Raw genomic sequence first — 26289 nt, 5'->3', positions numbered from 1 at the left:
TGCGGAGGTTCAACAGCCCCGACCGCGGGTGAACAAAGAGGAGGATAATTGAACTTTATTACCTTCCATCACAGTGAGGAATGTGGAATCCGCTGTGGTGGATGTTCATGTTAAATTATATTTTATGAGGCTGTGTGTCTTGGTGCTTTTTACTTAGTATGGCTGTGTGGTAACTCACATTTCACTGTACCTTCATTGGTACATGTGACAATAAACTGAATCTTGAATCTTGAACCTAACGTTACCTGCTTCTATCAGGTCTTGTCGCCACCATTGGCTTTCCAGAGAAAACAATCCAATCTCTGGTACTGTGCCCCCTGCCACGCTGGGAGATACACAGGGCAATACCCACCTTCACTGTTCCATCAACACTTGCAGTGAATAATCTCGTCTCAGTGCCATTGAGGGCCATCGTTGTGATCTCAGAATGGCCGTGACACCCAGTAAATTGTTTAATTTTTTGACCAGTTTCTATCATCCAGACGGTTACTGTGGAACCGATGTCCGAACTAATGACCTGCAGATGAAAGAACAATATTTACAATGTATATATAACAAAACCACCAAGGATCAACTTGCAAGTGAAGGATATTAAAAATTACATTGGTTAAGAATTACCTCTCAGTTAAAACTTATATAAGAGAAAGCAAGGTAAATTAGAAAGTACTGTTCCAGCCAATGACAAGCTGCATGTTAAAAGGCTGATGACTGCAAAAGGACTGTGGACATTAAAAGGTGAAGAGGGAAAGAGTTTCTTCCCAGCTGTTGTCAGGCAACTGAACCATCCTACCACAACCAGAGAGCAGTGCTGAACTACTATCTACCTCATTGGTGACCCTTGGACTATCCTTGATCGGATTTTACTGGCTTTACCTTGCACTAAATGTTATTTCCTCATCATGTATCTACACACTGTAAATGGATTGATAGTAATCGTGTATTATCTTTCTGCTGACTCGGTACAGTGACAATAAAATAAACTGCGATTGTGTTCATATCAAGGACAGCAACAATTGCCTGTACTCCAGTTCGATCCGACACACTTGGGACAAACAGTAGAATGCTCTCTGTTGAGTCTTTATTTTTAACACTGTACTAGACCAAGTGGACCCGTTGGGCCCAAACCTCTCCTGCATTGGTGCAGCACCCTCTCCTCCCCTCTCCCCTCTAGCCCCCTCCCCTCCTGCATTCCCCCCTCTCCCCTTCCCCTTCCCCCCTCCGCTCCCCCCTTCCCCTCCCTCCCCTTCCCCCTTCCCCTCCCCCCCACTCCATCCCCCTCAACCCCCCTTATCCTCCCTCCTCCCCCCTCCCTCTCTCCCGAGGTAGATTTAAACTTTAAAATGTGAATAACTTTAAAAATATAACACTGATTTGAATGAAACTTCTTCTGTTAGCACCAAAGGGACGACGGTGAGTAAGGTGGGCCTAAAATTGTCGTGCTGTCGTGTACCGTTTTGGCTGTAGTTCAGGAACAAACAATCAAACAAACAAGAGTTTTAGTAGCTTCTCGGGCAGCTTACAACCCAGCTTGTAAATATTGATTTCTCTGATTTCAAATAACCCCTGAATTCCCTCTCTGCCCATCCCTCCCCACCCTAGTCATCCTACTAGTTTCACTGTCGTCCTGGTTAGTTTCACTGTTCGAATCCCCTTTTCCACAGCCAACAATGGACCATTGTGGGCTCCACCTTCCCTTGATTATCGGTGCTGGCTTTGATTTGTTTTTTTCACACCTTTCCATCATTTATTCTTTGTACTTCCCTCTAGTTTCTTTCTCCCCTGACTCTCAGTCTGGAGAAGGGTCTCGACCCGAAACTTCAACTATTCCTTCCCTCCAGAGATGCTGCCTGACCCACTAAGTTACCCCAGCATTTTGTGTTTATCATCGGTGTAAACAAGCACCTGCAGTTCCTTCCTACACAGCGGTAGAGCTGCTGCCTTATAGCGTTTACAGTGCCAGGGTTCGATCCTGGGTACGGGTGCTTGTCTGTACAGAGGTTTACGTTCTTCCCGTGACCTGCATGGGTTTTCTCCTAGAACTTCAGTTTCCACCCACACGTACAGGTTTGTAGGTTAATCGGCTTGGTAAAAAAATGTAAAAATTGTCCCTGGTGTGTGTAGGATGGCGTTAATGTGCGGGAATCGCTAGTCGGTGAGGACTCGGTGGGCCGAAGGGCCCCATTTCCGTGATGTGTCTCTACACTAAAAAAACTAAAAACATGCTGCCTGACCCACTGAGTTACTCCAGCACTTTGAGTCTATCCAAATAATATTGTGCTATTCTATATTTTCACTGACCTGCTTGAAGTGAGAATTATAAAGCACGCAGGTAACTGGTTTCTCATGACTCGTTTGGCAATTGCCAACTTCTTGTTTCATTTCCAACAAGGTGAGCTGGCTGTTGAAAGTGGTGAAGAGGTGACCCAGAGGTTCATTGAAATACAGAATTGTCTGGAATTCCAGTGGCTTCGGAAAAATCCCAGCAAGTCGCTGGACACAAAGCTGATGGTGCATGTCCCAAATTCGCAAAATCTGCAATGGTTTAAAATGATTACTCTAAATGAGGCATAACATTCACCACAGAAGGATGACAGGAGGTCTTATCGAAACGTATAAGACTATTAAGGAGTTGGACACGTTAGAGGCAGGAAACATGTTCCCAATGCTGGGGGAGTCCAGAACCAGGGGCCACAGTTTAAGAATAAGGGGTAGGCCATTTAGAACTGAGATGAGGAAAAACTTTTTCAGTCAGAGAGTTGTGAATCTGTGGAATTCTCTGCCTCAGAAGGCAGTGGAGGCCAATTCTCTGAATGCATTCAAGGGAGAGCTGGATAGAGCTCTTAAGGATAGCGGAGTCAGGGGGTATGGGGAGAAGGCAGGAACGGGGTACTGATTGAGAATGATCAGCCATGATCACATTGAATGGCGGTGCTGGCTCGAAGGGCCGAATGGCCTCCTCCTGCACCTATAAATTTTTTTAAAAATAATGTAAAAAAAACAATGTTCAATTTTCATCTTACGTTTAGCTTAGAGCTACAGCGTGGAAACAAGCCCTTCGGCCCACAGCGTCCGTGCCGACCAGCGATCCCCGCTCACTAACACAATCCTACACACACTTGGGACAATTTACAATTATACCGAAGCCAATTAACCAACAAACCTGCACGTCTTTGGAGTGTGGGAGGAAACCGGAGCACCCGGAGAAAACCCACGCAGGTCACGGGGAGAAACTCTGTACAGACAGCACCTGTAGTCGAGATCGAACCAGGGTCTCTGGCGCTGTAAGGCAGCAACTCTGCCGCTGTGCCACCATGTCTAATGTTTAAACATAAAATGTATGGATACAGAGAGTAGCACAGTTAGTAGAACCACTGCCTAGCAATGCAGGGACCTCAAATCAATCTCGACGTTAGCTCAAGAGCAGCACGATGGCGCAGTGGTAGAGTTGCTTCCTTACAGCGCCAGAGACCCGGGTTCGATCCTGACTACGGGTGGTATCTGTAGGGAGTTTGTACGTTCTCCCTGTGACAGCGTGGGTTATCTCCAGGTGCTCTGGTTTCCTCCCACATTCCAAAGATGTACAGATTTGTAGGTTAATTGGATTCGGCAAAAATTGTAAATTGTATCTCGAGTGTGCAGGATCATTCTCGTGTACGGGGTGATCGCTGGTTGCCACGGACTCGTTGGGTCGAAGGGCCTCTTTCCACACTGTATCTCTAAAAAGTCTAATAAAAAGTGCAGGCATTAAATCCATTTCTGTAAATTGTCCACAGTGGGTAGGATAGAACTAGTTAGTGTATGGACAATTGGTAGTCGGCACGGACTCGGTGGGCCGAAAGGCCAGTTTCTGCACTGTATTTTTAAAGTCTGAAGTCTATATTTGGGAATATACCAAACGAAAATGACTCACCTTGTCCTTTGAAAAACTAAAGAGTTGTTTTCGTGAAATACTAAATTGTACAGTGAGTACACTGGCTTGGTGGCCACGTAAAACTCCAGTGGGTTTAGACTTGACATAGGGGTTCCAGAGGTATACATGATGATCTGTAGCAGCAGAAGCTAACAGGGAAAAGTCCACATTTATCATGAGAAATACAGTCTATAATGAAACATAGAAACATAGAAAATAGGTGCAGGAGTAGACCATTCGGCCCTTCAAGCCAGCACAGCCATTCAATATAATCGTGGCTGATCATCCACAATCAGTACCCCGCTCCTGCTATCTCCCCATACCCCCATATTCCTTTAGTCCTAAGAGCTCTATCTAACTCTCTCTTGAATACATCCAGTGAATTGGCCTCCACTGCCTTCTGTGGCAGAGAATTCCACAGATTCACAACTCTCCGGGTTAAAAAGATTTTCCTCATCTCTGCTAAATGGCCGACCCCTTATTCTTAAACTGTGATCCCTGGTTCTGGACTCCCCCAACATCGGGAACATGTTTCCTGCATCTCGCATGTCCAATCCCTTAAGAATTTTATATGTTTCTAAAAGATCCCCTCTCATCCTTCTAGATTCCAGTGAATATAAGCCAAGTTAATCCATTCTTTCATCATATGTCAGTCCCACCATCCCAGGAATTAATCTGGTGAACCTATGCTGCACTCCCTCAATTGCAAGAATAATGCTGCAATTAAATCATCTAGGAAAATAACTGCAGATGCTGGTACAAATCGAAGGTATCACAAAATGCTGGAGTAACTCAGCAGGTCAGGCAGCATCTTGGAGAGAAGGAATGGGTAACGTTTTGGGTTGAGATCCTTCTTCAGACCCATTCCTTCTCTCCAAGATGCTGCCTGACCTGCTGAGTTACTCCAGCATTTTGTGATACCTGCAATTAAATCACATCATGGTATATTATGCTATTCTTTAAAGCCCTCAGGGGTTCTTTTTCAAATATAAATCTTCCGTAAACCAAGTTCAATTATGTACAAACCCAAACTTCTGTAAGTTGTTTTGAGATACAGTATGGAAACAGGCCCTTCGGCCCACCGAGTCCGCGCTGACCAGCGATCCCTGCACACTAACACTAATCTACTCACACAAGTGACAATTTTACAATTACGCCATGCTGATTAACTTGCAATCCTACACGTCTTTGGAGTGTGGGAAGAAACTGGAGCACCCGGGGAAAACCCATGCGGTCGCGGGGAGAACGTACAAACTCCGTACAGACAGCACCCGTAGTCAGGATCGATCCTGGGTCTCTAGCGCTCTAGGACAGTAACATTACCACCGTGCCACCCTAAACTATTTATGGTCCAGCTCCACCATCGGGTTTCCGGCACCCTTGGTTCCAGAGCCTTTGGATTATCCGTGTTGCCGGACCAACAGAGGTCACGGCCTCCGAGAGGAGTCCAACGTTACCGGAACGTTCCGCCTAGGGGCCGAGGGGCCGAGATACCGGCCCGCAAAGTCGGCCATGGAAGTCGGCTCTGGGGACGGATCTGCCTGTTCCGGCCGGGCCGGAGTTCCAGAGCCCCGGCCGCAGGGGGTCAAATCCCACCCGCCGATCGGCCACGGAAGTCCCGATGAGGCTGAGACCGGCCGCCTCACCCGGCCCGGGCGACACATTATCAGGGGAAATTTCAAGTGCGGTCTGGTAGTGCTGCGGCCGAGCCACGCAGGGCGATGAAGGGCCAGCGAGCGGGTCGATCAAACCTTGCGCTCCGGGGCGGTCGAAGCTGCTACGGCTGGAGCTCCCGAAAGCCGGTCGCCAGCCAGGGACCTGCGAACTCCAGATGTTGCGGTCTGCAGGGCCCACGGCCGAAGCCTCTGAGATGGTAAGTCCAGGCCCTGTGACCGGAGTCTTCAAGGTCGATCCCAGCTGGAGGTCGCCAACTCCACGGTGTTAGGCCGTAGCACGAACGGAGACACAACACGGTAAAGGTCACATCTCCGTTGAGGAGGATATTGGAAAAAAAGGTTCCCCCCCCCCCCCCCCACATATACAGAGCTAAAAATAAATCAAAAGATACATTTAAACGATAAGAGTAGACAAAAAACAAAAAAAAGACAGAGAGACTGCCGGTGAGCCGCAGCTGCAGAATGCAGCCACGCCCCTTCTCCTGGTGCAGTATAGTATATGGTGTATAGTATATAGTATAGTATATGGTGTATAGTATATAGTATAGTATATGGTGTATAGTATATAGTATAGTATATGGTGTATAGTATATAGTATAGTAGATGGTGTATAGTATATAGTATAGTATATGGTGTATAGTATATAGTATAGTATATAGTATAGTATATGGTGTATAGTATATAGTATAGTATATGGTGTATAGTATATAGTATAGTAGATGGTGTATAGTATATAGTATAGTATATGGTGTATAGTATATAGTATAGTATATGGTGTATAGTATATAGTATAGTATATGGTGTATAGTATATAGTATAGTATATGGTGTATAGTATATAGTATAGTATATGGTGTATAGTATATAGTATAGTATATGGTGTATAGTATATAGTATAGTAGATGGTGTATAGTGTATAGTATAGTAGATGGTGTATAGTATATAGTATAGTATATGGTGTATAGTATATAGTATAGTATATGGTGCTGTACAGTATATCAGCTGGTGCAAGATCAATTGATGTTTGAGGCTCAACATCCAATTCCCAAACTTCTAATGAAATGTACCTGAGGCACAAGATGCAAGGTATCTGACTCTTGAAACCATTGCAGCAAATTCCCATCTTAACTTCATATTTGAGCAATCATATTAGAACGTAATCAGCCCAGACATCTTGGACATGTTTCCCCCATTCGAACCAAGATCACTGTGCCATCCAAATAGAGTTTAATTTAGAGATACAATGTGGAAACAGGCCCTTTGGCCCACCGAGTCCACGACGATCACCCGCACACTCGTTCTATGTTATTCCACTTTCACATTCTACACACTTGGGGCAATTTACAGAAGCCAATTAACCTACAAACCTGCACATCTTTGGAGTGTGGGAGGAAACCGGAGCGCCCGGAGAAAACCCACGCGGGTCACAAGGAGAACGTACAAACTCTGTACAGACAGCACCCGTAGTCAGGATGGAACCCGGGTCTCTGGCGCTGTGAGGCAGCAGCTCTACCCGCTGCACCACTGTGTCGCATTTATATAAATAAGATTTTCAAAGACCAGAGACGCAAACTGTTTTGGATACAAGCTTTCACTCTTTAAAAATTCACTTTTTGGATTCGGTTTTCACTTACAAAGTGGATGGACCCTTTAGGAACAATATGTCCCTAATATAACTCAACCTTAATGCATTTGGTAAACTCAAACCTCACATCACTACCCACTGTTGTGATAATGCAGTGCAACTAAGACTGGTCTGATAAAACGTGCCCAAAATAGTCTTCCAGAAAACAATAGACAATAGGTGCAGGAGGAGGCCATTCGGCCCTTTGAGCCAGCACCGCCATTCACCGTGATCATGGCTGATCATCCACAGCTGAACTGAAGAAGGCATTCACGTTTTTAAGGATGTTTCTCGAAAAATTAATTCTGTTCAATAAATACTTTTTGATAACATGGTGGAATGGTTAGACTTGCTTCCTAAATTCGACACGTGCCATTTTATAATGCAAAATAAGATGTGTGACAGGAGTAAAGAGATAAAGGTAGTTGAAGTTTTCTCAGTTTTTAGAGATACGGCATGAAAACAGGCCTTTCGGCCCATTGAGACCATTCCGACCATCGATCGCCCATTCACACTAGTTCGATGTTATCCCACATTCTCATTCATTCCCTATACACTGTTGGCAATTTACAGAGACCAATTAACCTACAAACTTGTACATCTTTGCAAGGAAACCAGAGCACCCGGAGAAAACCCACGCGGTCACAGGGAGAAGTTGCAAACTCCACACAGACAGCACCCGAGGTCAGGATTGAACCGGGGCCTCTGGCGCTGTAAGGCAGCAGCTCTACCATTGCGCCACCTTGCCGCCCTCATTTTTGATGAAGAACTTTAGATTTTTCTTCCATCTTTTCTTCTGGATTAAACCCTAGCTTGGTATTGCCCAAACGTTCTTTCTCAGTTATAATATTGTTTTGCAGAGTACTATGTTTACATATTCTGTTGTGCTGCTACAAGTAAGAATTTCATCGTTCTATCTGGGACAAATGACAATAAAACACTCTTGACTCTTGATTCTCGACCAGCTAACGAGCTCAATAACTTGGATCTGCCAAGTTTATATTGGTGCAACTATTAAATGCATTGTCCCATAACACAAGCACAGAGGCCTTGAGTTGAAGTGGACGGTAAAACACAAACTCACTTACCAATTAAGTTGAGCCCAGGATGGTAATCAAATGCATTGACACCTTCAGGAACATGGAAAGCAGTGACTTTGAGTGCAGCTGTTCCTTTTTCTCTCCAGCCCAGGACTATTGTGTTGATGTCCATGGCAGCGCAAGAAATGAAAGCTTCCAAATTGGAAAAGTAACTCACTGGAGAACAAAAAGCAATCAAGGTTTAATGTTGGATGCATTTAGTACAGGTCGGAAGGTCTAATGATTAGAACTAGATTGTACCAGAAGTCAACTACATTATAGTTTGTTTAATTTGAAGTGGTTGGGAAAGGTTGAGAAGAATATGGGCCAAACGTGGGCAGATGGGACTAGCGTAGATGGGGCATGTTGGTTGGCATTGGCAATTTGAACCAAAGGGCCTGTTTCCATGTTGTATGACTCTAAATAGGCCTACACTGCCAAAACTCAAGCGGTCACAGGGAGAATGTACAAACTCCGCACAGATAGCACCCGTAGTCAGGATGGAACCCGGGTCTCTGGCACCGGAAGGCAACAGCTCTACCGCTGCGCCACTGTGCCGCTCCTGGTGGTGGTGATGGGCCACCTTTGTGAATGGCTGCAATCCTTCTGCTGACGACCTCCCACAGAGGCTTAGTTTAGTTTAGTTTAGGGGTACAGCTGGAAACAGGCCCTTCAGCCCACCGAGTCCGCATCGACCAGCGATCCCCGTGCACTAGTACACACGTTGGGACAATTTGCAGAAGCCAATTAACGTACAAACCTGCACGTCTTTGGAATGTGGGAGGAAACCAGATCACCCGGAGAAACCCACGTGGTCACAGGGAGAATGGAAAAAAACTCCGTACAGACAGCACTTGTAGTCAGGATCGTTGCCCTAGTCTGGTGTACGGGGTGATCACTGGTCTGCATGGACTCGGTGGGCCGAAGGGCCTGCTTCGGTGCTGTATCTCTGAAGTCTAAAGTACACCGATCAGCCAAAACATTATGACCACCGACAGGCGAAGTGAAGAACATTGGTTATCTTGTTACAATGGCACCTGTCAAGGGGTGGGATATATCAGGCAGCAAGTGAACAGTTCGTTCTTGAAGTTGATGAGTTGGATGCAGGAGAAATGGACAGGAGTAAAGACCTGAGCGACTTTGTCAAGGGCCAAATTGTTATGGCCAGACGACTGGGTCAGAGCACCTCTGAAACGGCAAGGCTTGTGGGGTGCTCCTGGTCAGCAGTGGTGAGTACCTACCGACAGTGGTCCGAGGAGGGACAAACCACAAACCGGCAACAGACAGGGTGATGGGCGCCCAAGGCTCATCGATGCGCGAGGGCAACGAAGGCTATCCCGTCTGGTCCGAACCACAGAAGGTCGACTGTGGCACAAGTCACAGAAAATGTTAATGGTGGTCACGGGAGGAATGTGTCACAATACACAGTGCATCGCACCCTGCTGCGTATGGGGCTGCACACGGAGGACCAACAGCTTATTAGGCAGGTGGTCATAATGGTTTGGCTCATCAGGTCATAATGTTTTGGCTGATCGGTGTATGAAGGCTGCTTAACTGTGCTGCCACATGGAAGGTTTTACGTTGTGATCATGCAAGCACTATGAATAAAATACACACCCTCTCTCCAGGATATTTGTACGACATAATATTCTTCGTCTGAAGAAGGGTCTCGACCCGAAACGTCACCCATTCCTTCTCTCCCGAGATGCTGCCTGACCCGCTGAGTTACTCCAGCATTTTGTGAATAAATACCTTCTATTTGTACGACATGCCCAATTGCAGTTTACACCCACTGCAGCAAATCTACCCCCTTGTACCTTGCCTGACCCATTCTTTATTATGGCCCTTGTGGTTCAACGCGAAGCAACACTTGTGAGTTCCTCTGAGCAGCTCCTGCCAGCTGATAGCGACTGTCGTCTCCTGCTCTTCTGTGGAAGTGACAGGTCTCTCAAAGAGGGAAATCAAAGCTGCAGCAAAACAGATAGCATTGACCTGCAGGAGGGAAAAAAATCAATTTCAGGAACATACTATGGAAGGAGAACAGCATAAGGATGTAATGGTGCGTAACAAACACAACTGGAGTAACTCAGCGGGACAGGCAGCGTCTCTGGAAAGAAGGAACGGGTGATGGTTCTGGTCGAGGCCCTTCTTTAGTCTGGTTAGGGATAAGGGAAACGAGAGATTATAGACGATGGTGTGGAGAGATAAAGGCGAATGAATGAAAGATATGCAAAAAAATAACGATGATAAAGGAAACAGGCCATTGTTAGCTGTTTGTTGGGTGAGAACGAGAAGCTGGTGCTGTCACGGGACATTCCTTCTCTGCAGAGATGCTGTCTGTCCCGCTGAGTTACAGTACTCCAACCTTTTATGTCTATCTTCGATTTAAACCAGCACCTGCACTTCCTTGCCACACTGGAGTGCTGACACTGATAGCCCAGTAGTGCAATGACTTTGTAGTGAGTTCCCCCAAATCCACAGCACCAGAAACCTGTGTTCAATCTTGAGTCAGGACCTGTCCCAGTTAGGCAATTTTAAGGTGACTGCCAGCGACTAGGCTGTAGCTGAACATTTGCCGGGGTGTCGCGGGCACGATCGTGAGGAGTCTTCAATGAATCGTAGGGATAATGGCGCATTGCAGAAAAATTTACCTGCTAAAAATTTACCTTGTCGCCAGGTATCGTAGCTTATTGCGGGCGCTGTCGCATGCTGTCCCAGGTTTGCTAGGTTGTCGCAGATGCATTTAGAAGCACGTAATATTAAATTAAGAAACGGCATTTGAAGATACCAGAAGATGGTTTTGTTTAACCAATTTATTTACCGTCAGGACATTTGACAGGTAGATTGGAGGCGACAGTTTGACGGTCAGGTAAGGGCGGGAATTTTGCGATGTTTCCGAAGACGGTGTAATCTCTTAGCCAGGTGCTAGTTTCACAAAAAAAGTAACTTGTATCGACCTGACTCGGCATTGTCGTGGTCATTGTCGTGGTCATTGTGGTCATTGTCGTGGTCATTGTCGTCGGGTAAAAGAAAATGTCAGCGATCTGCTACGACTTTGATAGTCGCCGGCAGTCGCCTTAAAAATCGCGTAACTGGGACAGGCCGTTTACTACGGGTACTGTCTGTGTGGAGATTGTGCATTCTCCCCGTGAACTGTGTGGGTTTTCTCCGAGTGCTCCCATTTCCTCCCACACTCCGAAGACATATAGGTTTGTAGGTTAATTGGCTTGGGGTACGTATAAATTGCCCTTAGAATACAGGATAGCGTTAGTGTGCAGGGATCGCTGGGCGGCGCGGACTCGGTGGGCTGAAGGGCCTGTTTCCATGCTCTATCTCTAAACTAAATTAAACCTATTGAAACTAAGTTGGCAGAAAGTAACAGATCCTTGAACAGTCTAATGATGAAAGCATCTTTCCTTTCCACATGAAAATGTTCATGACTCTTCACTGAACCACTGACGATTCACTTCTGCAACGTATTCCAGCTAGAGTGTAATATTTGGTTTGAGAATTGTCCCTGCCCATTAGCTGTGCAGGTCACAATCCAAATGTGACTGAGTAAAGTGGAGATTTAGACATAAACAGAAGCCCATGCAGATCTCTGCTCAAATAGCGGCTAAAATCCCAATATTAACAAGGATAAGAAGGCATCTACACTTCACGTTGCCTCGGAAAAGCAGCCAACACAATCATAGACTTGTCCCATCATGGTCATTCCTTCTTATCCCTGCTCCTATCCGTCAGAATGTACAGAAGCATAACCACCAGACTCAGGAACAGCTTCTTCCCCTCTGTTATCAAGCTACTGAACTGTCCTTCCATCAGCTCAGGTCCTGTCCAATTCACCTCTGCTTCACTGAGGACATTGGAGCAGTGTAGGAAAGAACTGCAGACACTGGTTTAAACCGAATATAGACACAAAAAGCTGGAGACCCTTCCTCGGACTCGACCCAAACGTCACCCATTCCTTCTCTCCAGAGATGCTGCCTGTCCCACTGAGTTACTCCAGCTTTTTGTGTCCATCTTATCTGTGGATCTGATGCTCCACAATACTGAGAACTATATTCCGCATTCTACTTGAGTTTGTACCGATTGTAGCTGTGTATGGTATGTCTGATCTGTTTAGGTAGCATGCAAAACTACATTGGTACAGATGACAACGATAAACCTAAACCTAATTAACAGCAAAGTAACAATTACATGAAAGATGATAGTTCATGGGTGATAGTATGGATTTTTCTGAAATTCTTTTAAACCTGTTTTACTCGAGTTCCAGCCCTGTTGATCTTGGCAAAGTCATCATTATAAGACAGTGTTGCAGGACTCTTGTCGGAGAGAGGAGAAGAACTTCTTCAAAGTAGGCATACCTTGAGGATATTTCGCCATGGACCAGACGAAATGTGTAGGAATGAACTACAGATGCTGGTATACACCGAAGAAAGACATAAAATGCTGCAGTAACTCAGCGGGACAGGTCTCGACAGTCGAGACCCGAAATGTCACCCATTCCTTCTCTCCAGAGATGCTGCCTGTCCCGCTGAGTGACTCCAGCATTTTGTGTCTTTCTTCGGTGTAAGCCAGCATCTGCAGTTCCTTCCTGCACATTATAAGAGGATTAATGTTTAAGTTAAACCAGATCAGCAAAACAACCTCCTGACACAATTTTAATTACGGAATCATAACTTCCAGCCACACACAAGAATCCGTCATCTCAATTGGGAGCCAGGAGACACATGATGGTAGCACAGTCAATCTCCACCATCTCAATCCGTGAATATGGAAAAATATACCTATGAAATTTGGAAAACAAAAGCACAGGTAGTTTACTTAGCCTCGGTGATTGGTACAGGTGTCAGGGGTTATGGGAAGAAGGCAGGAGAATGGGGTTAGGAGGGAGAGATAGATCAGCCATGATTGAATGGCGGAATAGACTTGATGGGCCGAATGGCCTAATTCTGCTCCTATCACTTATGACCTCATGAATTAGACTGTCTCGCTGCTTATTGTCTTAAAAATTAAAACCGGTTGAAAGATAGTCCTGGATTCAATGAGAATTTTTGTTTTAGGTAGTTTCAGATCCACAAGCAACTTTTGTTCTTGAAATTTTTGATTTAAAAATGAGATGTCGTAGATTTTTTTTGGTTCGATTTTGCATCTTGGCTGAAAAATGAAATCAGTGGATAGCAAAAAATAAATTACGGAAGGGTAAAGAAGTAAACGAATAGGCAGCAGAAATCCTAAATCAATAGGCACTAGAACAAATTGGTAGAGAAAACTGATTCAGGAAATTCAGCCAGAGGTGCTAGCAGCCAGTTACTCAAGCACTTTCTGTCTTCTTTGGAAACCATTGGGTGGCACGGTGGCGCAGCGGTTGAGTTGCTGCCTTACAGTGCCAGAGACCCGGGTTCGATCCTGACTAAGGGTGCTGTCTGTATGGAGTTTGTCCGCTCTCCCTGTGACCACGTGGGTGTTCACCGGGTGCTCCGGTTTCCTCCCACACTCCAAAGACGTACTGGTTTGTAAGCTAATTGGCTTCGGTAAAGATTGTAAATTGTCCCTTGTGTGTGTAGGATCGTGCTAGTGTACGGGATGATCGCTTGTCGGTGCGGGTTCAGTGGGCCGAAGGGCCTTTTTCCGCGCTGTATCTCCAAACTAAAAAAATCAAGTTTGTTAACTTGGTCTGTTTGAAAGATCAGCCAGAAATGAACAAGTGTCAATTGAAGAACTTTTTGCCGTTTAATTTTGCATTAGCTTGATGTGATTGTAGTAGTGGCTATTTTGGATTAGTGAAAACAAAAGGGTCCCGTAATGAACTAATCAAAAAACAAAATCATATTTTAAAACAATTAACTATGTTACACAGTTGTGAGACTGTGGTTAAAATGCCTACAGTGAGTGATAAATGATTAGTGATTTACCTCACCACAAACATCTCCAAAGGTGAGAATGGCTTCATTTCCATCTTCTGGGTTGTACCAGTAATGCATACAAATCAGAGTGTGGCATAATCCGTGAAGTTTATTCTGGCAGGAAAATTCTTCTTTGGAATTCAGATCGTAGAAGCAAATCTCCTTACTGGTAAATGCAACAGCTATCTTAAAGAGAAAGAATATGAAATGGCATTTATTTGTAACGAGTGACGAAGTTTCAAATCAAAGCACGGCAATGTACAATGGGGTACCTAACAACACAACAATATTTAGATTTAGAGATACAGCGCGGAAACAGGCCCTTCGGCCCACCGGGTCCGCGCCGCCCAGCGATCCCCGCACACTAACACTATCCTACACCCAGGGGACAATTTTTACATTTGCCCAGCCAATTAACCTACAAACCTGTACGTCTTTGGAGTGTGGGAGGAAACCGAAGATCTTGGAGAAAACCCACGCAGGTCACGGGGAGAACGTACAAACTCCGTACAGACAGCACCCGTAGTCAGGATCGAACCTGAGTCTCCGGCGCTAGATTTGCTGTAAGGCAGCAACTCTACCGCTGTGCCACCGCGCCGCCCTGATATGAACAATATGAACAATGAATTCTCCAATTTTAGATATCTAACCCTCTCCCTCAATTGGATGTGCACCCATTTCAACCCACAATTCCGCCCCCCTTTCCCCCACCCCATGCACCTCTGCCTTCACGTTTCAAGCCTCTTTTCTCCACGTCTCCTCATCTCACATCCTTTTGTCTTTTTAATTTCTGCCTTTTGTTATCCACTCATCAGCCGATCAAACTTCCCTCATCCATATCCACCTATCACGTACATGGCTTTGTCCCGCCCCCACGTCTCTTCCAGCTTCCCCCCCCCCCCCCCCCCCGACCACAATCAGTCTGAAGAAGGGTTCCGGCCCGAAATCTCAACTATCCGTGTCCTCCAGAGATGCTGCCTGATCTACTGAGTTACTCCAGCACTTCGTGTCTTCTCTGGAAACCAGCACCTGTGGTTCCTTGTGTCTACTGGAACTACTGTAAATTTATTGTCGGTGTGAAGAAGGAACTGGATGTACCCTTAACCTAAATGTTTCTCAAGTGACAATAAACTTTTGATCTGCAGTTACTACTAATATTTCGGCAAAGACAATTGATCAATGCTGATTGATTGATTGATTGGTTAGAACGGGTGTCAAAGGTTATGGGAAGTTGATAGGAAAATGGGATTAGGAGGCAGCGATCAGCCACGATTGAATGGCCGAGTAGACTCGGTAGGCCAAATGGCCCAATTCTACTCCTGTAACGTGAACTTGTGAATATAGTTCATAGGACATGTTAAAAAGCTGTTTGAAACATAGAAACAGGTGCAGGAGGAGGCCATTCAGCCCTTCGAGTCAGCACCGCCATTCAATATGATCATGGCTGATCATCCTAAATCAGTACCTCGTTCCTGCTTTTTCCCCATATCCCTTGATTCCGTTAGCCCTAAGAGCTAAATCTAACATTCTCTTGAAATCTTTGTCCTCAATCACTTCTGCTCTGTTCCTTGTGATAAAAAGACCAGATAGAATTCATTAGCCTTTTTAATTTTCTTTGTCTCCAGAAGTATTTCAGAAGCAAAATCCTACCTTGTTTACATTAGCCATGAAAATCATACTCGTTACCCAAAGGTCCCGCAATCTCACGGAATCGGTGGCGACTCGTAGAGTTTTCTGCAGCTTCAAGTTCTCCCCCCAAACACTCATCCACCCATCTTTGCTGATGCTGAGGTAACGGTGAGAGTTGGTCAGGTGGACGATGCTTTGGATGGGCTCCTTGTGATGCGATGGAAAGTATACGATATCTCTCCACTGGGGAACCACCGAGGTCTTCACACGCTCTTCTTTCTCATAATGACCCAAGAGCATGAAGGTTGTAACTTGGTCCCAGTCAACAAAACCATCCCTGGTCACGTCAATCCGATCAAACAGGTCTCCATATTCCTCTTCAGCACCACACCCAAGGGCCGTGACCAGCCTGTCGATGAAGGCCTTCCTATTCACTGGCACGAACACTTTTAAATCTGGTGGCTAAAGTAAGAAAGAACATCTGGACAGTTTCCGCAAGTAAAACTGATATGTTGAGTATTTTGAATTAATCGTAAACATACATTAATTATTACAGAGGGGTTATGGGGAGAAGGCAGGAGAATGGGGTTGAGAGGGAAAGATAGATCAGCCATGATTGAATGGCGAAGGAGACCTGATGGGCCGAATGGCCTAATTCTGCTCCGATGTCTTCTGTATCTGGAATGGGGTTAGCAAAGAAAGCTATAGAAGCTATAGATACAATTTTCAAAGTCATTTGGACAAAATATGGATTGGGAGGGTTTAATGGAATATGGGCCAAATGCAGAATGGGAATATTCCATGTTTATGTTAAAATGTATTTTGTGTGTTCTGTTGCTTTTTATTAGTATGACTGTATGGCAAAACTAATTCCTTGTATTCTGCAAAACATACTTGGCTAATAAAGTATGATTATGATCCCAATTGGCCAATTGGGCCAGCCTGGACAAGGTGGGCCAAAGGGCCTGTTTCCATGCAGCAGAGCTCTTTGCAGTTCACAACCCCCATTAGCACACCAAGGCTCTGGTTCCCATCCTCCCCTCAACACACGGAGGCCTGTCCAATGGTTCAATGTTGCTTTTATTGTCACATGTGCGAAGTGCAAATGCACGGGGAAATTTCTTCCTTACCAACTGTCTCGTGTAGTATTGCAAAGTGCAGGAAGGAACCGCAGATGCTGGCTGAAACCAAAGATAGACACAAAATGCTGGAGTATCTCAGCGGGTCAGGCAGCATCTCTGGAGAGAAGGAATGGGTGACGTTTCAGGTCGAGACCCTTCTTCAGACGGTACCTAGGCAATACTCTACTACAGTATGAGAGCTTCTTTCCCCTGTAATCAGACTTCTGAATGGTCATAAAGCCATAAGATTATTAAGGGGTTGGACACGTTAGAGGCAGGAAACATGTTCCCAATGTTGGGGGAGTCCAGAACCAGGGGCCACAGTTTAAGAATAAGGGGTAGGCCATTTAGAACAGAGATGAGGAAAATCTTTTTCAGTCAGAGAGTTGTGAATCTGTGGAATTCTCTGTCTCAGAAGGCAGTGGAGGCCAATTCTCTGAATGCATTCAAGGGAGAGCTAGATAGAGCTCTTAAGGATAGCGGAGTCAGGGGGTATGGGGAGAAGGCAGGAACGGGGTACTGATTGTGGATGTGGATGTTCAGCCATGATCGCATTGAATGGCGGTGCTGGCTCAAAGGGCTGAATGGCCTACTCCTGCACCTATTGTCTATTGTCTATAAGGTCATAAGTGATGGGAGTAGAATTAGGCCATTCGGCCCATCGAGTCTACTCTGCCATTCAATCATGGCTGATCTATCTCTCCCTCCTGACCCCATTCTCCTGCCCTCTCCCCATAACCCAAGACGTCCGCACCAATCAACTGTAAGCTCCCTTCCATATAACTATTATTTATTTTAAATTACGAATATACGATATCATATAAACCTACCATGAACGCATCCTGCAATTTCATTACATCTTCCACAGTGAGCTGGTTTTCCAGCTTCTCCAGGCTTTTTTGTGACATTTCCATTTCGCTGGGACTTGATTCAAGTGTTCTGAATTCACGAATATTTTCTGATTTTTCCGACTCTTCCAGTGAGTGGGACGACATTCTTCAAAGACTTTGATGTCTGTCAACAGTCTGACCAAAAAGCAGAGAGCAGCAAATTATGCTCATGATTTTAATTAGTTATGGGGTTATGGGGAGAAGGCAGGGGAATGGGGTTAGGAGGGAGAGAGAGATCAGCCACGATTGAATGGCGGAGTAGACTTGGTCGGGCCGAATGGCCCAATTCGGCTCCTTTAACTTATGAACTACATTTGTGACAAGTTCACAAATTACAAGATATAGGAGTAGAAGTGAGTCTACGCCGCCATTCGATCATGGCTGATCTCTGCCTCCTAATCCCATTTTCCTGCCTTCTCCCCATAACCCTTGATCAATCCCCATAACCCTCCCGATCAATAATTTGTCTATCTGTGGCGGTCACGGTGGTGCAGCGGTAGAGTTGCTGCCTCACAGCGAATGCAGCGCTGGAGACCCGGGTTCCATCCCGACTATGGGTGCTGTCTGTACGGAGTTTGTACGTTCTCCCCGTGACCTGCGTGGGTTTTCTGCGAGATCTTCGGTTTCCTCCCACACTCCAAAGACGTACAGGTTTGTAGGTTAATTGGCTTGGTAAATGTAAAAATTGTCCTTAGTGGGTGTTAATGTGCGGGGATCGCTTGTCGGCGTGGACCCGGTGGTCTGAAGGGCCTGTTTTCACGCTGTATCTCTAAACTAAACTAAAGTAAACTTTCTCCCACCAGTGGAAACATTCTTTGCATGTCCACTGTATCTATGCCTTTCATTATTCTGTAAGTTTCAATTAGGTTGGTTGCACATGTTAAATGCCATTTTCCACATATTTTTCTTACTATATGGAGCCATTTTGGCATCAACACCAGTTTTGCCAGATAATATTATTTGCCTTTGAGACTTGCAAGCAAGTCCCATAAATGATTCAATTGTTCTTTAATGTTCTTGTGTACCAGGATACAGCAAAATTCTTATTCTGCAAACAGATCAGTGAGATTATTGCCATACACAAGTACAATCCTCAGTTAAGTACACAATGTATAGAAACAGTCCACATGCTAGAGTTGCCAGGTTTTGCTGCCATTTCCAAAGTCTCAGCTGCAGATTTTCACTTTACAGGCTTTTCACGGTACCCCGGTCGGTACATGTGACAATAAACCAAACTCATTAAGCTGGCCTTCAAGGTCCATTGCAGCCATCAATTCCATTCACAATGGACGATGTTTGTATGTTCTCCATGTGACCGCGTGGGAATTCTCCGGGTGCTCTGGTTTCCTCCCACATTCCAAAGATGTGCAGGTTTTTGTAGGTTAATTGGCTTCTGTAAATTGGTCCTAATGTGTAGGATGCAAAACTGAGATAACATACTGTAGAACTAGTGTACAGGTTACCATTGGTCTGTGTGGACCCGGTGGGCCGAAGGCCATGTTTCCATGCTGTATCTCTGTATCTAAACTAAACTAAAACCCACCAAACAATCTGACCCCTTCGAAGACACACGCAAAATGCTGGAGAAACTCAGCATCTCCGGAGAAAAGGAATGGGTGATGTTTTGGGTCGAGACCCTTCCTCGGACTAATCCGACCCTATCCCTGTTTTTAGGTTCCATTCAACTTCACCGAACATTTGTTGTCCTTATAACATGCGGCTCGGGATTATTGTTGATTATCAAAACAAACGTTTTTTGAGATTGTTGCACTGGAAACAAAAACATCACAACACACTGAAGGTCATTTAAAATGAACTCGGATACACAAGGATGTGGGCAGTCAGTCCATTAATGAACTGCAGATCCTGGCAACCACAGTGGACCTTTATGACTGCTTCCACTCTGCTTGTGTAGGAAGGAAGTGCCTGGTTTAAACCGAAGATAGACACAAAATGCTGGAGTAACTCAGCGGGGCAGACAGCACCTCTGGAGAGAAGGAATGGGAGACATTTTGGGTCGAGACCCTTCTTCAGACCACTCGTGTTGCTATTAATCCCCTTTTTCTCATGAAATGTTGCCCCTCTGGTCCTGATTAAATATTTCCCTCTCTCCCCCCCCCCCCCCTCATCCCTCACCTTAAACCTAATGTCCTCCTGTTCTCGATTCCCCTACTCTGGGTTAAATGACTGTGTGCATTCACCTTATCTATTCCTCTAATGCTGGATCCATCTCATCATGTAAACTTAAATCTGTCTTCTGATAGAACTCCCCAAAAATGCTGGTGTAACTCAGCGGGTCAGGAAGCATCTCTGGAGCACATCTCTGGATAAGTGATGTTAGACACAAAATGCTGGAGTAACAAATGCTACAGTACAGTAGAGCACATATTGACTGGTTGCATCACGGCCTGGTTCGGTAACTTGAACGCCCAGGAGCGAAGAAGTTGTGTGACACTGCCCGGTCCATCAGCGGCTCTGACCTCCCCACCACCAGCATCACCAGAGACCCACACCACCCTGACCACACTCTCACTGACCCACACCACCCTGGCCACACTCTCACTGACCCACACCACCCTGGCCACACTCTCACTGACCCACACCACCCTGGTCACACTCTCACTGACCCACACCACCCTGGCCACACTCTCACTGACCCACACCACCCTGGCCACACTCTCACTGACCCACACCACCCTGGTCACACTCTCACTGACCCACACCACCCTGGCCACACTCTCACTGACCCACACCACCCTGGCCACACTCTCACTGACCCACACCACCCTGGCCACACTCTCACTGACCCACACCACCCTGGCCACACTCTCACTGACCCACACTCTCACTGACCCACACCACCCTGGCCACATGCTCATTGCACCCCTGCCATCGGGAAGAAGGTACAGGAGCCTGAAAACTGTAACGTCCAGGTTCAGGAACAGCTTCTTCCCCACAGCCATCAGGCTGTTAAACACCACAACATCAAATAAGCTCTGAACTACAATAGGCTATTATTGTTGTTATTGACTATTATCGTTTGTTTTTGTGTGTACATATGTGTGCGTGTGCATATATGTATGTATACATGTGTGTGTGTGTGTGTGTGTGTGTATGTGTACTTGTGAGTATGTGTTTATATACACACCCTGAACTGTTTTTCTCTCTTTCATTATATTGTTTGCAATGTGCTATGTTGACATATTCTGTTGTGCTTCCGCAGGTAAGAATGTCCTTGTTCTATCTGGGACACATGACAATAAAATACTCTTGACTCTAACTCAGCGTAAGGAAATGTAAAGTGTGAAAACGAGACATCAAAGGGGACTAAGTTCAAGGAAAATGTAGAATGGGTCATTGTTAGCTGGAGGGTGACAATGAAGCACTGAGATAAAATGTAATCGGGGGGGTAGTCCGACTGGTTGGAGAACTGGGAAGCGGAAGGGGATGGAGAGAGAGGGAGAGCAAAGGCCATTTGAAGTTAGCCCTTGCTTCCCCTCTCTCACCATGCTCTCCCCATGCTCTCCCCTTCCCAGTTCTCCCACCTGTCCTACTGTCTCCGACTACATTCTATCTCTGTCCCGCCCACTCGCCTGACATCAGTCTGAAGAAGGGTGTCGACCCCGAATCGTCAACCCATTCCTTCTCTCCAGAGATGCTGCCTGTCCCTCTGAGTGACTCCAGCATTCTGTGTCTATCTTCGGTTTAAACCAGCATCTGCAGTTCCTTCCGACACATGAAGAGGTGATGTTGCGGTCGGGACCCTTCTTCAGACTGATTGTAGAAGGGAAGAGAAAGGTGGGCAAGAGGTGGGGTGGGAGGGCAAGAGGTGGGGTGGGTGGGGTGGGTGGGCAAGAGGTGGGGTGGGTGGGCAAGAGGTGGGGTGGGTGGGGTGGGTGGGCAAGAGGTGGGGTGGGTGGGGTGGGTGGGCAAGAGGTGGGGTGGGTGGGCAAGAGGTGGGGTGGGTGGGGGGGATAGGGGGGACAAAGTCAGTCTCTGATCTCTTTTCCTTTCATCTCAAACTGAGCTAGTTTAATTCACCAAACAACCCGAGCTACTATTACCCCCCAAAAACCAGACGCCAACTTGTAAGATGCACTTAATCGTATTTAGCAGCAGGTGGCCAGTAAAATCAGGATGAAACTGCGGATGAAAATGCTCACATTCCGGGTCGTTTCTACAATACCGTCAGGAGAAACCACCATAAAACGTTGTCCGTGCTCTTGGGAAGAAGTTTATGAACGTTGCTTGGGAAAGAGGAATGGAATCTGATGCGGCGGCAGGCGAGACCACACTTTAGCAGATAATGCACCAGCATTTATATATATACACACACATACACATATATATATATATATATATATATATATTGACCGCACCTTACTTACTTACCCGGTTAAAACAAAAGCCCACTGCTGCCCCGGGGAGAGGGGAATGGATCAGACGCGAGTGCGTGGAGTTGCCCTGACTCTACCCTGTGTATCTGTGGTAACCCAGCAACACCCCAACGTTTCAGTCCAAGATCCCTGTCAAACGCAGAGTGGGGCGGAAAAAATAATCCAGAAGACAAGACACACAAAGGTGGAGTAACTTCAGCGGGACAGGCAGCATCTCTGGAGAAAATGGGGAATATGGTCTGAAATAAGAGACGTGTAAATAGGTATCACAAAATGCTGGAGTAACTCAGCGGGTCAGGCAGCATCCAGGAGAGAGGGAATGGGTGACGTTTCGGGTCGAGACCCTTCTTCAGACTGAAATAGGTGGTGGCTCCGAGCTTGGGATTGATTACCTGCCACTGGGTCAGAGTGTTCACTGGAGCAGCCCGTTAACATTTCAATGCTTTGCTTCAGTTTAGATAAGACGCCAAGCGCTGGAGTAACTAACTAACTCAGCATTTGTGGAGAACATGAAGAGGTGATGTTTCGGTCGGAGACCCTTCTTCACACAATGAATCACAATCACAACCGTACTTTATTAGCCAAGTATGTTTTGCAACACACGATGAACTTCATTTGCCACACAGTCACGCCAATAAAAAGCAACAGGGTACTGATTGATAGTGATCAGCCATGATCGCATTGAATGGCGGTGCTGGCTCGAAGGGCTGAATGGCCTACTCCTGCACCTATTGTCTATTGTCTATAACAGGACACACAAGATACATGTGAACATGAACATCCCCCACAGTGACTCCTCCACATTCCTCACTGTGATGGAAGGCGGAAAGAAAGTTCAATCTCTCCCTTCTTTGTCCTCCAGCGGTCGGGGGCCTCGAACCTTCCGTTAACGGGACGATCTTGACTCCCGTAGCCGGCGGCGAGCCTTCCTCGTCACAGCGATCTTCAGACTTGAGAGAAGACGGGGAGGGGGGAACTGGAGGAAGGAAAAGGCCAGAACTAATCAGGGGCGGCAACAGATGACCAAGGGTGGAGCCCACAATGGTCCATTGCTGGCTGGGGGGGGGGGGGGGGGGGGGGTGGTCACGAAGGGATGCAAGGATGTGAACAGTGGAACTAGTATGCGACTAGGGCGGGGGAGGGGAGTAGAGAGGGAATGCAGGGGTCACTCGGAATTAGGGAAACCAACGTTGATAGCGCTGGGGTGTAAGGTGCCCAAGTGAAATATGAGGTGCTGTTCCTCCAATTTGCGTGTGGCCTCACTCTGACAACGGAGAAGGCCCAGGACAGAAAGGTCATACTGCTTTTAGTTTAGTTTAGAGATACAGCACAGAAACAGGCCCTTTGGCCCACTGAATCCATGCCGACCAGCGATCCCCGCTCATTAACACTATCCTCCACAAACTAGGGACATTTTTTACATTGATACCAAGCCAATTAACCTACAAACTTATACGCTTTGGAGTGTGGGAGGAAACCAAAAATCTCGGAGAAAACCCACGCAGGTCACGGGGAGAATGTACAAACTCCGTGCAGACAGCACCCGTAGTCGGGATCGAACCCGGGACTCCGGCGCTGCAAGGCAGCAACTCTACCTCTGCGCCACAGTGCTTTTCAGCTCTACGAATTAGTTCAGTTTTGGTGCTGTCTAAGTGCAAAGTGGAGTTTGCACATTCTCCATGTGGCTCTGAGAGTTTCCTCCCACATCTCCACAACGTGCAGGTTTATAGTTTAATTGGTCTCAGTAAAATTCTAAACTGTCCCTGGTGTGTAGGATGGTGTTACTGTACTTGGGGAGGGTGACAGGGTTGAAATTCCTATGTATATATGTTTATTATTGTCACATGTACCAAGACACAGAGAAGAGCTTTTGTTTCCATGCTATCCACCCCAATCAGATCATACGACACACGAGTACAATTCAAGTCATGTACATGTACAACAGGTAGTGCATGGAGAAAATAATACCAGAGTGCAGAATATATTTTTACAGCATGGCAGTTCCAAAGGGACACAGTGGCGCAGCGGTAGAGTTGCTGACTTACAGCACCCGGGTTGTGAGTGCTGTACGTACGGAGTTTGTACGTTCTCCCTGTGACTGCACGGGTTTTCTCTGAGACCTTCTGTTTCCTCACAAACTCCAAAGATGTTCAGGTCTGAGGGTTAATTGGCCTGGTATAAATGCAAAATTGCCCCTAGTGTGTTTTCACGCGCGGGGATCGCTGGTTGGTGTGGACTCGTTGGGCTGACGAGTGTATCTCTAAACTAAACTAAACAAAACAAAAATAAAAAGACCAATGTACACAATAGGTAGGTGGGAAGATCAGGACTACATCCTAGTTTACAGGAAGACCAGTCAGTAATCTGTTAACAGAGGGCAAGAAGCTATGGGTAAGAACACTGCAAATTTTGAAACAAAAAACACTGGAAACACAGCAAGACAGGCAGCATCTGTCAGTCAACATTCTCGGTCAAAGACACTTTGTCAATTCAGGGAGAAAAAGTAAGTTATAAGTTGAAGACTAGAAGTTGCAGATGCTGGAAACTGGAGCAAAACCGTGCTTGGGGAACAGAGTTATGTTGAGTTGAATTTAGTTTATTATCTGTGCTGAGGACAGTGAAAAGCCTTTACTGCACCTAACCTAACCAGGAAAGACAATACACGATTACAATCCACAGTGTGCAGATACATGATAAAGTGAATAACGTGAATAACATTTGGTGCAAGATAAAATCTAGTAATGTCCAATCAAAGATAGTCCGAAGGTCTCCATTGAGGTAGGCAGGGTCAGTGGGGAGAATGGACAGATGATGCTTCGAGTCAGGACCCGCCACTCTTTCAGAGGCTGGAGTGGTTTTGGAAGTGGGGGAAGGGAAAGGATGGATAAGGGAAAGGGAAGTGTGTTGGGAACAAAACTCCTGTTGCTCCAGCATGGAATAGTCTTGGAATAGTGGAGGGAGCCTCAGACAGAAATGTTGGAGTGGAGGTGGGGTGGGGAACGACAGTGGCAAGCAACTGGAAACAGACTTGCTCCTGTAGATTGAAAGTAGGTGCTATGCACAGGAATCAGCCCGACCTCCTTTCGGTTTCTCCCAACAAATTCAGAACACCAAATGCATTAGAGAAAACTGGAAATATTGAAAAACAAAAGACTGAAAATAAAATGAAAGTGACAAATAACGGAGCATTCTATCGGCTGTCACATTCAGATTTAATTAAATTGCAACTCAGTTTATACAGCGCAATATTTGGAGAAGGGGCGAGTGTAATCAAGGGATATGCGGAGAAGGCAGGCACAGGTTACTGATTGTGGACGATCACAATGAATGGCGGTGCTGGCTCAAAGGGCCAAATGACCTCCTCCTGCACCTATTTTTCTATGTTCCTGTTGGTAAAAAGCGGACTGAAACGCAATCGTGTGCCGAAGCTGGATGAGTGGTGTCGAACACAAGCAAATTATTTCTTTTTAGTTCAGATTTATCCATCCGAGGAGCTGCCACTTGCTCCTCGCACCCACATACAGTGGCCCAAGCCAGTAATTGCTGCACTCAAGCAATTCCCCAATAAAAGGCTCTGTTCAATATGTTCCTTTGTTCAATATGTGCAAACTCTTAGGCAGAACAAAGTCTGCTGCCTGGACATTATTAGCATGACGAGCAGACCTGATTATATTTCCTTTCATTCTTCCAAAGCAAAATAGACAACATCTACAGCACCTTAACCACCAACGCACCTGCTCCCCCTCAAACCACCTGCCCCCCCTTATCCTGTCAGCCCCTGCCTCAGTTCTCCCCAATCTCCACCACCGACCTCTCTGACCTCTTCACAGGAATAAAAACTGCCACCTGCTCTCTGGACCCCATCCCCTCCAGCTTTGTCAAGGCCTGCCTTCCTGCTCTCTCACATCCGGAATCTTGGAATCATCCTTGATCAAACCCTCTCCTTCGACAAACACATCAAACACATCACAAAGACAGCCTTCTTCCACCTCAAAAACATTGCCCGTCTCCGTCCATCCCTCTCCTCCACAGCTGCAGAAACCCTCATCCACGCC

The 26289-nt window shown here is 46.2% G+C and overlaps 1 protein-coding gene across 1 annotated transcript in view; it reads right to left on the bottom strand.

The window, feature by feature from the left end:
• Positions 1-17942, bottom strand: part of LOC144599103 (cilia- and flagella-associated protein 337-like) — a 44205-nt gene extending 26263 nt beyond the window's left edge. The window contains exons 1-8 of the mRNA XM_078409822.1: positions 17778-17942; positions 15848-16288; positions 14207-14383; positions 10106-10280; positions 8298-8465; positions 3911-4059; positions 2299-2532; positions 353-517 (exon numbers count right to left, since the gene is read on the bottom strand). Of these exons, the coding sequence (XP_078265948.1) occupies positions 353-517; positions 2299-2532; positions 3911-4059; positions 8298-8465; positions 10106-10280; positions 14207-14383; positions 15848-16288; positions 17778-17942 (1674 nt within the window). The remainder of the gene's footprint in view (positions 1-352; positions 518-2298; positions 2533-3910; positions 4060-8297; positions 8466-10105; positions 10281-14206; positions 14384-15847; positions 16289-17777) is intronic.
• Positions 17943-26289: the final 8347 nt, after the last annotated feature.

This window comes from Rhinoraja longicauda, chromosome 13 (assembly GCF_053455715.1).
Source record: "Rhinoraja longicauda isolate Sanriku21f chromosome 13, sRhiLon1.1, whole genome shotgun sequence".
Classification (NCBI taxonomy): Eukaryota; Metazoa; Chordata; class Chondrichthyes; order Rajiformes; family Arhynchobatidae; genus Rhinoraja; species Rhinoraja longicauda.
This window is presented reverse-complemented; position numbering and strand designations above follow the sequence as displayed.